The sequence below is a fragment of the Dermochelys coriacea genome, chromosome 1 (assembly GCF_009764565.3).
Source record: "Dermochelys coriacea isolate rDerCor1 chromosome 1, rDerCor1.pri.v4, whole genome shotgun sequence".
NCBI lineage: Eukaryota > Metazoa > Chordata > Testudines > Dermochelyidae > Dermochelys > Dermochelys coriacea.
In genome coordinates, this window is record NC_050068.2 from 328,602,071 (window position 1) to 328,615,631 (window position 13,561).

A 13,561-nucleotide genomic window follows, 5' to 3' on the forward strand; every position below is an offset into this window, starting at 1 on the left:
TTTTAGAAACGCTGTGTTAGTCACTGTAAACAACAAAGGATCTGGCCTTCCCAATTCACTGTGTGATACAGCATAATATAAGCAATGTAAAGTAACACTGGTGAAATGTAAAAAAGATCAAACTACTAGGATTGATTCTCCTTTCACATCATTTAATGCTGGCTTCCATAAAGTTACTTCTGATTTTTACCCGGGTAAGCAAGATCAGAATCAGGCTCACTACTGTAGAATAACACATTTGCAATACTAAAACATCAGTGGTTCTAACACATCTGCACCCATACCATTTAAATAACCATTCAAACCATTGCTGAAAATAGTTTTAATCCCAAGTTTGCAATGTATTAGTTGTTCAGTGAATTTATTCATGCATCATAAAATACTCCACATAAAGAATTAATGTTGCTTGATTCATAAAAAGGCAAATTGTTTCCAGTGCTACCATTTGAATGACAATCTGTAACAAGAAATGATGAGCAAAATCACACTTTATAAACTGCCTCTCATCACATTACAGAGCAAGTTTCAACCTATTGTTTTGCAAGGGGAAGGTGCACTGTAACCCTGCTTGCACCTGGTCTGCTTTCTTAGCCAAGTTTTCAGTTTTGTAACTTGGTGTAAATTATCTAAAAATCTAACATGTGGAAAATGTTAGAAACTCTATTTACCTAATGGGGAAATCTGTCCAATCCTATTGTCATATTTCCTTTAGACATAGGAAGGACTTCAACCCAGAAGTCCTCATAGTCAAAATCATAGAACTGCTTAGTTCTGAATGATGGCAATTATACCTTTAAATACGTTAGCAGGGCAAGAAATTGTATGTGAATTAGAATTGTATTAACATCAGTTCAATCCACCTACCTGCTATCACATTTAAAATCTTGAAGTTCCAAATACCAACATAACTCACTCCCAGCAAGACACAATGTCTAATTTATGACTCTGCCAATAATGCAGCTTTAATTAATTTTCTTCATTCTATTTCTCTTTCCTCTGCTTCTCACATCTCATCTGTTTGCATTGCCTAGATTTTAATTAAAAAAATCTCTCCTCTCTAAGGAGCAATCTGAAGTGGCAAAAATAATCACTTAAAATATTACAGTCATTAAAAAATTGGCTGTGGTCAAAGTAATGCATTTTCAATTGGCCTACAAACAATATTTTAGTTTCCTTTTAAAGTGCATTTTGTATTTGAATTGTGTGCCACTAGCCAGCTTGGTTATATGTAATGTTCTTCCAGCGGGGTGGGCCGAGTGACAACTCCTTAATGGAGGAAATTGATGACTCTGCTCATGGAAAGGTGGGGCATACTGGGCAGATTTCTTTCCATCTGCCACCAGCCCTTTGCAAGCTGGCATTGCCCAAAGGCCCAGTATATTCAATCCACTGTAAACAATGTTGCCAAAAAATTAATTGTGAGGCTTCAGCTGTCGGAAAGACTCGTCAGGGCCATTAGGCCCCAGAGAGATACTGTGAAGAGGTGCATCAGTGCTCATCTTTAATAAAAACCTAATTAAATGATGGTAAAGGTGACTGAGAATACTTTAAAAGCACAGAGGTGAAGCCACTAACATTTACATCCGAGTATGGGGATCAACCTCAAGAAGATGTTATCCACAACTGAGGCCAAAAATCTGTTACACTGGGGAATGTAGCACTGATGTTTCCTGTTGATGCTTTCTGAATGGCAAAATTGCATCACTTAGTTACACTGTGTTCTGCTTTTCAAGCAAAAGAAATCCATGCAATCAGGGAAACAGCATAATATTTGTTGATTCACAATTTTTGACGTAAACAAATAGGAAAGAAGCCTGATTTTTATGAACTCCCCAATTTTTAACCCAAATTTGTGTTTCTCTGTTCCCCTGCCAGTCTTGTAATGGGTTCCTGCATATTCCCACAGTTTTACTGATCTCTTATTTTATGAAAGTGTCATATGTCCCTGCAGACCTATGTAAACCCGAGTATTACTGTGCCACACTTATAAAACTGAAATCAAATATTTTTATTTTGAGAGGCAGCATGGTCCAGTAACTTGGCCACTGGACTCAAAGTTAGAAGATCTGGGTTCTGTCCTCTGATCTGCTGTGTGACTTCTTAGTACTTGTTTCCCCTCCCATCCCTTGTCTATTTAGACCAGGGGTCTCAAACACGCTCATGTGGCCTGTGGAGTTATTTCCTGCAGCCCACCATAGGCACCGACTCCGCCCGTATCCAAGTTCCCCTCTCCCCCTCCTCCCACTCCCAGCACACTGCGTCCCCGCTCCTCCGCCTACCTCCCAGCGCTTCCCACCACCAAACAGCTATTTGGTGGCACTTAGGACTTTCCAGGAGGGAAGGGGGAGGAGCGGGGACACCATGCGCTCAGGGGAGGAGGCGGAGAAGAGGCAGGGCAGGGGCAGGGATTTGGGGAAGGGGTTGGAATAGGGGCAGGGAGGGGGTGGAGTTGGGGCAGGGACTTTGGAGAAGGGGTTGAAATGGGGGTGGGGAAGGGGTAGGAAGAGGGTAGGGTAGGAGTGGGGCCATGTGTTTCAGACCCATGTGATGGACTGTTAGTTAGGGGCACCGGGCACCGGGCACCATCCCCCATCACCCAGGGATCTCTCTATTAGGGGTGCTGGGCACCCAGAGGTCCCCCCCATCACCCAGGGGTCTCTCTGTTAAGGGTTCTGGGCACCCCTAGGTCCCCCCCCATTGCCCAGGGGTCTCTCTGTTGGGACACTGAACAGTGTCTGTGATGAAGTGGAAATTTTCTGTAACATTTTTATAATTCCTAGGTGAGCCTCAGTTTCCCTCTCAACTTTGCGCTGTGACCAGGGGGGTGGAAAGTGTTACGCAGTGCAGGAGAGAGTCAGCGCCTATGGTGGGCCGCAGGAAAAGGCCCATAGGACGCTTGTTTGAGACCCCTGGTGTAGATCATCAACAGTGTTACTGACCACATAAGGAATAGTTACAGGTGTTTATATTTTATTAAAACCCCTCTTTGCTTACAGTTTTTAAAAAGTTAATACACTGACTTTTAATAGCATACTCTATTACTCTTCATTTTTTTCATTTTTGACTATACTTTTGTATTGTTGTATGAAAAGTTTTCAATGATGCGGCCCTCAGGCCAATGTACTAGTCCTCATGTGGCCCTCGTGATGATTTGAGTTTGAGATCCCTGATTTAGACTGTAAACTTTTCAGGGCAGGAACTGTCTCTTACTATTTATTTTTACAGTGCCTAGCACAGTGGGACCCAGATTTCAGCTGAGGCCTCTAGATATTTCTGTAATACAAATCATTAGTAATGAGTACATTTTTCAAAAGTGCTTAAGTGATTTAGGAGCCTACATCACTTTTGAAAATTTTACCCAATATCTCTTTATGCAAATATATATATGTCATATAGTGTAGCACTAGGGTTAGGAAGGACACAGGGATAGCAAAAATCTGGGAATATTTCTTAAATTAGGTTCTGAGCCTTGATCCAATCCATAGTTATACAAAAACAATTATGAGAATAAACACATGTGTTTTTAGTCATTTGCCTCTGAAATCCAACAGATTAGAACAGTCCTAACTGAAACTTTTCTAACCTTCAGAAGATCAGTAGGTTTTCCTAGAGAGATCTTCCTAAATTAGATGAAAGACACTGGTATAATATCTAAAAACTGTAATTTATAGAGTAATGCAGGATTGATCAAACAAACAGACTTTTCTCAAAAGATGGATTCTGAAACCATTCTGTGCTCTTTCCCATAGTCACTATCTTCAAATGATTATCTAATGTCCTCATATTATGCTGTGGAAGATTTTTTTTATTCCTGGATTTGAAACACCCATGGATAAATCAAGTTATAAGCTTTTAGAGGGATGCCTAGTCTATTGATAATATGCCAAAAAGTGGGCCAGTATTTGCTAGACAAACTGATAGTTGTATCCACTCCAAAAATATGTTGTTAATTTAGATTTTAGCCATTGCATATTGCATTGCCATGTGATACAACATAACACAACTTAAGATAATACCACAGCTGCAATTTAAAGGACTGATTTAATAGAGCAATTTATGGTCAAAAAAAAATTCTCCGATAAAACCTAGGTTAAACTGGAATCAATATTGAATACATGCTAGTAACTTTAGCACTAAAGTATTACAGGGATGTTGTAATTACCCTAAAAATCATGCATAAGAAACTCAGGAAATTCAGAGTTAAAGTTAAACTGAAAAGGAATCCATGCATGTTGAGGTATGAGAATGCACAGCTAAGACACCCAAGCAACCTTAATTTTGCCTTAATGGCATGCAATAGCCGTACAGTTGCAGTTAGTATGTAATGGGTATTTGTAGTACCAGATTGGATTAAACTGATTTTAAACATACATTCGATTTTTTTCATTTTTAATTTTCTTGGAGCTGCCATTTTCCCTGAGGACAGCATGACTTCACTTTTACTGGCAAACACGGGAGGCAGAGGCAATTCTGAAATCCACCCTGTCATAAATATAAAGGGAAGGGTAACCACCTTTCTAAAAACAGTGCTATAAAATCCCTCCTGGCCAGAGGCAAAACCCTTTCACCTGTAAAGGGTTAAGAAGCTAAGGTAACCTCGCTGGCACCTGACCCCAAATGACTAATGAGGGGAAAAGATACTTTCAAATCTGGAGGGAGGGGGACAAAGGGGTCTGTCTGTCTGTGTGATGCTTTCCCGGGAACAGATCAGGAATGCAGCCTTACAACGCCTGTTAAGTTAGTAAGTAATCTAGCTAGAAATGCATTAGATTTCCTTTTGTTTAATGGCTGGTAAAATAATCTGTGCTGGAGGGAATATATTCCTGTTTTTGTGTCTTTTTGTAACTTAAGGTTTTGCCTAGAGGGATTCTCTATGTTTTGAATCTGATTACCCTGTAAGGTATTTACCATCCTGATTTTACAGAGGTGATTCTTTTACCTTTTCTTTAATTAAAATTCTTCTTTTAAGAATCTGATTGATTTTTCATTGTTCTTAAGATCCAAGGGTTTGGGTCTGTGCTCACCTGTACAAATTGGTGAGGATTCTTATCAAGCCTTCCCCAGGAAAGGGGGTGTAGGGCTTGGGGAGATATTTTGGGGGAAGACATCTCCAAGTGGGCTCTTTCCCTGTTCATTGTTTAAAATGCTTGGTGGTGGCAGCATAGGGTTCAAGGACAAGGCAAAGTTTGTACCTTGGGGAACTTTTTAACCTAAGCTGGTAAGAATAAACTTAGGGGATCTTTCATGCAGGTTCCCACATCTGTACCCCAGAGTTCAGAGTGGAGAAGGAAACTTGACACACCATTTTGCTAATGGCAGCCCTGTAGCCTCACTCTCATTGAGAACAATAGGAGGTGGCCACTATATTAAAAGAGGTGATGGAATTTTCTGTAGAAGAACATTAAATTGTCAGCCTCTGCTGAAGAAAAACTTTCAGTTATGAAGAATAACAAAAAATGACCATTAATCCTAAAACAAAGTTTTCAGAAGTAGCTTGAACATAACTTCAGTGAGTCTTAACTATATGGGAAGTTTGAACTATATGGGAATAATTATTCTATTATGAAGACAATTTAGAAGAAAACTATGGAATGACACAGGTTTTTAATTTCTTAAAGGATCCATTTTCTAAATTAATTTTAACTCATAAACTAAGCCATATACTTGTAAATTTTCAGAAAAATTGATTTTGTACTCAGAGGGAATGATGTAATTTGGGGGGGTGAGATGGTATATGCTTCATATGTGATTGAATCCCTGCTTTAAATGCAAAACTCCACTCAGCTTTAACTATGGAACTGCTATTGATGCTTCAATAACAACAGAGAGAAATACATTCATATACTGATGTCATATGGTCTCTTGAATTACAAATATTATTTAGCAATTTAATCTAATGTTGCATACACATTCAAAAAAGTAAAAATCAAGATATAACTGAGAACGTTGACTCTTAAATTGATCATTTAGATAAAAGATGTTCAGTATCTTAAATGCAAGGCCAACTTAACTTCTGTAAAAAGCAGATGCAACTCCATTGACATCAATGGAATTATGCCTTCCCATTATACCAGCTATGGATTTGGCTCATAATACCTTTGCTCGCATTTTAGTACTTTTCTTTCTTTAATATAAAACCCATTAGAACTAGATTTAAATGCTTTAAATACTACAAATAATTACAACCTGACACAGAATATTTACTTTGGGAATGAGATGACATAGAACATTAGTAAAAATTGTAACCGTTCACTCCTAGAGGCTTGGATTCAAATCCTATTTTGATCAAAAGAGAAAATGAGCATGATGGTCTTACTTTAGTCCCCAGAGTACACAGTGAGCCCTATCACATATGCGCACTGTAATTCAGCACAGTCAGCAGTCTGTTAGATGATTGAACAAGATTCACATTGTTGGGGGGGATGGTGCAGCTCAGAACTGAAGTGTATCAGTGGAGCTTTGCTTGACTGAAAATTTAGTTAAGTGTTTTTTTAAGGATCAAAATGCTGTGAATTGAATGTAACAGAAATAAAAAAGAGCAATACCAAGCACTAAGAGTAATTAATAACTTGAAAGATAAAAGAAAAAGAAAAACTTTAAATATAAATCAGAAATGAAGCACAAACTGAGGATGGTTATATAAGGAAAACAAATCTCCCAGATAACATGGCAGGTCAGACTAAGGCTCTTGAAGGCTGAGATAAAGACCAAAAATCAGTAAATCGGTGGAGTTCCCATCTTTCTCTGAACAGAATGCTGAGCTGATTTTCAAAAGTGCTGATAAGCACCCACTGCTCCCATTGTGACTCATAAGAACTATGGGTGTTCAGTGCCTTTAAAAATCAGTCCACTTATATTTAGGTATTCCAGTATGGATTTCTAGGTACCCAACTGTAGACACTCAGGCAGGGATTTTAATGGCATAGGGGTACCTGGCTCCTTTAGACTCATTTAAAAATCGAAGCCTCAATTTTGAACATCTTTGCCACTCCCTTTCATGGGCTTTGGCTTTATTGGTAACTCACATAACAATTAACCCATAAAGCTCAGTTTAAACTTTCTCTCCAGTGTGGCTGTGTCACAGGTAAAAAAGTTGACTACAGCCAAAATTAAAGTGAACAAAGGTCAATTTAACCTAATTAACACAAAATAAGTATGGAATACACACATACAATCCAAAACAGAGACACAACAGAGCTTTATCGAAAGTAAAAATATAGTTTTATAGACCTAATTAGATAAGTTATAGCCTTGTGTCCTGTTGAATTTTGCAAAGCTTCCGCACACAGCTGCAGTACATCACAATATAAATGACTTTTTTTTGACTCTGTAGTCAAAATGACTATTTACTTATCCAGACTACTTTAATGGAAACTCCGTCACACTTACCATAATAAATATTACTGTAGACTGCAGAAGGACATACTACCCATTAAATGCTAATGTGGTTACATCTGTTTGAGGTAGATTTTAATTGCTGGCTTTCATCAAGTAAGTAATTACAAACGGTATAGTCAGCTATCAAATGAATGCTTGCTTGGAACCTGCCAACTGAGAACTATACTAGATCTATAAATGATGCTCCAGATAATTCTCTCCACTTTAAGTTCCGTCTATTTAATAAAAGATAAAACAAGACCGTACAAACTTGAAAAGTTGGATCCTGCAGCTTAAGGATTAATTTTCATTCTGTATATTCATTTTCACTATTTCTGAGCATAAAAAAAGAATTTTATGGCAGATTGAATGACAGATAAATGGCCAGCTTCCTCCCCATTCTGCAAATGGATATACTGAAAATCAAGTAACAAAATAAACAAATTAATTTTACTCTTAAGTCTCAAGTGAGAGATATATGCAAACATAAAAGGTAGTAAAATAGATGAGCAAAATACATTTCATATGTAGTTAACAATGTAGTACAAGGGATGCTTTTCAGAGAGGTATAAAATAGAAAACTGTGTTCAGATAATAGTTGCTATCAATACATACTTTGTGTCACAACCCAGTGAAAAAAAATGTGTTCTTTCAGTTGTAGGTATATTGGGTTGTCTCATATTTAATGTGCCATGGTGTTTTCTTGACTGTTTCAAGCATTATTGTATATTTGTGGTAGAATTCTTGTTATTTCTACAATAAACACAGCTCATGGCTTATCAGCATTTCTAAATCTCATAATTGCTTTGACCTCTATTTGGGGCTAAATATATTCACAGAAGTTTACTTATTTCAGCTGCTGAAATTCTCTTTATATCTTTATACCGTGTTTCATTCTCTAAGTGAAGTTTAGTAGTTCTTATTTTGCACTGAATCTGACTGTCTGTCATTCCAACATAAATATAGCAAGAATCTGCATGCCCTTAGACCAAAAAGTCAATGGGCTAAATTCAGACATGGTTACTTCTCTAGTAATGAAAGCTGCAGGTACTCTGCACCTCTGAATATTGGGTCTCCTATTTACAAGCCTAAATATAAACTAAACTGCCTAACTTTAGGTACCCAAGTTTGAAAATCATTGGCAAACTTGCTTCAATTTTAATTTGCTTTCACAGTATTAAATTGAAGATGAGCTGTGGAATGCTACAAAGCGTCATCATTTTTACTTTGTTCTTATGAAATTATGAAAAGAAATATTGTGCAATTTTCCATTACTTTCCATATCCTATATCTTATATAAGTTATGGAATTACCCTGACACTACCTTGACCTTTTTTCATTCTTATTAGTTTAGTTGAGCATCATACTCACTCCCCTTTACAGACAGTCATCAGTTATGAGGGGGTTGAGTTAGAGCAGCCAGCATAGATTATACTGAAAAGGTCAATGTGATTTTGCATCCAGCAATAATTCCCAGAGTATGAAATCTCATTATTGTATCTCATTCTTATGAATTGTGATAATAATGGAAAATTATTCTAATTAACCAATTCTTGTTTCATCCTTCAGTTTTTAATATACCCAAGGCTCTCTTGAAAAGTGTTTTAAACTAATTATTTTAATAACAGAAATTGTATGCTACAAAGTTCCTTGATCAACTTTCTCACATTTTGAAAATTTACCCCCTTTCATCTGGTCACTAGAAATGGGGAAATTTTAGCCCCAGCAAAACTGCGATTTCAGAAAGAAGAAAAGATATATGGTTTTCTTCTGAATTTTTAAGCCAGATGAAAAGCATCTTTCACAGACAAAGAGTATTTGTAGAAAGGGAATATTAAAAAAGATTGGAGAAAGATGTTCTTTCAGACTGGATTCAGGAGATCTGTGTTCAGTTCATAGCTCTGCTGCCAATTTCATGTGTCAGCTTGAGCAACTAAATTAATCTCTCTGTGCCTCAGTTCCCATCTGGGAATAATAATGTTTCCTTTTTCTCCTCACCCTTTCCTCCACCCAGTCTCTTTAGACTGCAAGCTCTTCAGGGCAGGGATTGCTTCCTGCTTTGCGTTTATACAGAGTTCAGCCCAGAGGGCCCCCATCTCGGTTCAGCTTGTGTGTGTTACTGTAATACAAATTAATAATAATAGAATCTCAGCAACATGGTGCCGACTGAAAATAATATGTTTGAATTAAACATATGCAATAGTTTTTCCTTTATAAACGTCAAAAGTCCAGAAGTTATTATGTTATCTAGATCTAATTTATTTATTTAATATCATTTATATGACTAATAATAACAAACCGCAACACTCCATTGGCAAATATTCATGCAAAGAAGATCTGGCATTTGTTTCAAGACATGTCTCTGAACCTCTAAATGGGCAAAACATCCACCCTAGATTTAATATACTATTAAGTTATTTGAATATATTAATGTGATTTTTGGTCTGAGATAGATGCAATGTAATGCTTTAAAATTGTTATTGTTATGAAAACAGAGTTATACACTTTACAGAGGTCTGAAATTGAAGACAATAGAAAATACGATCTTGAGAGGCAGTAATAACTGGGAGTTGTTCAAGAAAGTTAAAGAAGAATGAACAAACTATTTTTTGTTTTGTTTCAGGTGCCCATGCTAAATAATTTAATGACATTTTCTGAGCTCTGATTGTACGTGAGCAAGACAGCTGCCATTAAAAACAAAAAACAATTAACAACCACCTCTTGCATGTTCCTTTTATCTATAGCATAGCTGTCAATCAGATGGAAACTCCATTTATTTCCATGGAACTGAAGGCAGTGAGTTCAATTTTGCCACAACCCGAGATGTGGATCTTTCCACTGAGGATACCCAGGAGCAGTGGGCAGAAGAGTTTGAGAGCCAGCCTAAAGGGTGAGTGATTGTTACCTCCAGTGCTATAAGTGTGCATGCAACATTACTCCAGGATATAAGGAAACTTCAACTGAGAATTGCATTTGCTCTCTGCAGTGTATTTGTAGTATGTCTGTTGCTAAAATAAAAAGCAGTAAAAAAATGTTGATAATTATAGGTTTTAGAGATGAAGAAGTCAAGGAGAGTCAGTAGGTCCTGTCTGATTCCAGACTATTTTGTCTCTAGATAGCTAAATGGACAAAAGTTGTGTGCATGAACTTCATAGTGTTACATTAGAAACTTTCCGTGTTGCAATGTTTTCCTGTGTCTTGTCTGTGTTTTCCAATGTCTGCCACTCATTAACATTAAAAATACACAGTTGGACAAAATCAAATTATTTGAAAAACTCAAATTTTCCCTGGAACAAAACATAATCTTGCTACTGTCAGTGTTGGAGAAAATGGTCCCCATCCTGAGCCATACTCTGGCTGCTCTAGCACAAACCAGTCCTAAATCTTGGGGAAATAGGGAAAATCACTTCTGCATGGGAGGATGCAGAGGTGTTATAGAGCAGCTGTCACCCCTCTTCTTCGCTGCAAGCATAGGAAGCATGGTCAGGACTTTGCCCTGCCCTAGCAAACCCTGGCAACTGTTATGTTTCCTTGTAGCTGTTGGTAGTTAGTGGAGGTTACAGTAGCTCCAGGTTTAGGGAGATTAACCTGGTGAAGAGCAGTTCCTGGACTGGGGGAATGGAAAGGGTACTTCTGTACCTCTCCTAAGCTGCACTTAAGGTTCTATGGCCATAAATGAGGATCTGGCCCAATATTTTTACTTTAAATATACAGCTAGTGAATGAGTGAGTGTTTGGACTTCAAACAGGATCCACAGGGCCTGATCCAATGCCCACAAAGTCAACAGGAGTCTTTTCATTGATAACAATGGGCTTTGGATCAAGCCCTTGGTTTTGTAAAGAGTGTAGAGTAGTGGTTACAAACGGGGAATTGGAAGCTTGACATACACAGTCAGATTTTCAAATTTGGCATGGATACTTAATACAAGTGTGTACAACCAAGTTATACATGAAATATCATAAGAGCTTCTTCACAGCACTCCCAGCAAAACTGCATCATAATTTAGCCCCAGGTTGGGGGAAATTTAGTTTAACTAGCTATAGGAAAGAATGGTTTTACATTATACAGAATATAAAAATAAAAGAAGTTTAGATAGAAAGACAAAAAGATTCATCTTGACTTGTCCTTCTTGTGCCTCAGTAAATATAACAAGCTGTGGTTTTTCTGTCCCAAGAATCTACTTTTTTTTTTTGCCAGGCAGCTTTATTTTAGTATCTTTATGCTTTCTGTTCCCACATTCTATAAACTCACTATGAGAAGAAGAAGAAGAATACTTAGCTCCTATGTAGCATTTTTCATCAAACGAGCTCAGAGTGCTTTACAAAGCAAAGTAAGTATCACATTATCTCCATTGTACAGATAGGGAAACTGAGACATAGTAAAACCACTTATCTTACATAAGCTTACACATCAAATAGCCACTATTAATGAAGGACATGAGTACAACATAATCAGGTGTCCTAATCCAGTTCTTCTCCAGGCTTCTTCTCTTCATGACAACAACAATTATAATTAATAATAATTAATAATTAATAATAAATGTCATTATAGATAGTAAAAAGAGAACAGTCAGATCATAAGCAAGCATTATGCTCCTCTGTGCATGTAGATAATTTTATGTGCTCTCTGATTATACAAGCCTATGGGTATGTTACAAATCAACATCTTTCAAACAGTAACAATTAAGTGGTATCTTTGATTACCATAGTTTTTCCCAGTTCTTGGGAGGTAGCTTTGGCCATTGTGGTAAATGTTAACTTAACACCATTGTGGCTCTCTTCACTTCAGCTCTGTGTTGTATCTCCCTCTCTATATGTCTCATATAACTTGAACCCATTTACTGAGCATTTGTCCTGCTTGTAGAGTGTCCCCAAATGAATTTTCTTAATAATGAACATCAATTTCCCAACATCTGGCCATTTTTTCAACCTATTCAAAACATTCTGTAATCTCGCTAAATCCTGGGTTCACCCCTTCCTGCCTTTTTATTATTTGCAAATGTGGACACCATGCAGCCATTGCCAATAGCGCTTTGCAGAGTGAAGCCATGAAGCGGGACAAAGGAGATAAATTCTGGGTAAAAAGCAAAATAAAACAGAACAACAACAAATTGGATGCGTTTAGTAAAATGACTTTTTCTATTTAAAAACAATGAGGATTTTATTAGTTACTGCAGCCCCAGGGCAGCTGTAAAACATAGACTGATAATTTATGTCTTTTCTTCTGAATACTGGTTTCAACTTTTAAAACACAGAATTTCATTAGCAGCTACAAAATTACATGCTGCTTATGCTGTGTCTGAGATAAAGATCACCGTGTAAGAAATACATGCAAATATGTTATGTGAACACTTGAGCTTACTTTTGAGTTTAGGCAAAAAAAAAATCACTGTAAACTTATTCCCAGTCTAAATAACTAACTCTTGATCTGTTTTGTCTTGTGCTCTTTGCTGTTATCCTTTTCATTTCAGAAAATGTTTTATACAACAACAAAACATGAGTATGTGTGGGAAGGGTTGGCTGCTACTCTGATATAAGTGAACCATGTGTCCGATGCCCTTTTGGCCTTTATCTTCTTCTTTCAGAGAACAGGAAAATTGTGGCTGGTATTGCACATCTGTTTTTTTTTTTCGGTAGATAGGGTACCTAGTAAGCCATATTCTTAGCTAGTGTAAATCAGCATAAGTCTATTTAAGTCAATTGTTCTGATATGGATGCCATCCTAAGTAGGAAAAGAGCCTAATTTTCAAACATATTTAGAAGTGACTTACAATAAAAAATAGGGAGTACAAATCTAGAAATAAAATGCTGTTCACTATGTGCTAGTTTATGACTACACAATTGCTCTGAGCCAGGGACTATGGGTCTTGAACTCTTATCTACAAGGCTCTTAGGAGCCAGTAAGTGCCAACCTGCCCCCAAGCACCAGAACAAGAAGTTCAACTCCAACAAAGGATTCCAGTCCTGGGATCTGACTGGTGGCACTCTGGGGGTCCTGATTGGGTCTCTGCTGCCAGTGAATATAAGATTTAGCAGTTTGTGTCTTGTAATAAACACAAGCAGCAAAATAAGAGTTTTGATCTTAAATTAGCAGACTTAGTTTAGGGTCTTTCTGGTAACCACGGAGCAATGGCATTCACGTGTCAAAACTATTGGGAAATGTAATGAAGCAAATAGCTTACGCT

At 37.4% G+C, this 13,561-nt stretch overlaps 1 protein-coding gene across 2 annotated transcripts in view; it reads left to right on the top strand.

The window, feature by feature from the left end:
* Positions 1 to 13,561, top strand: part of RELN (reelin) — a 455,243-nt gene that overhangs the window by 257,690 nt on the left and 183,992 nt on the right. For both annotated transcript variants that reach the window (XM_038377914.2, XM_038377905.2), the window contains exon 11: positions 10,122 to 10,267. In XM_038377914.2, the coding sequence (XP_038233842.1) occupies positions 10,122 to 10,267 (146 nt within the window). The remainder of the gene's footprint in view (positions 1 to 10,121; positions 10,268 to 13,561) is intronic.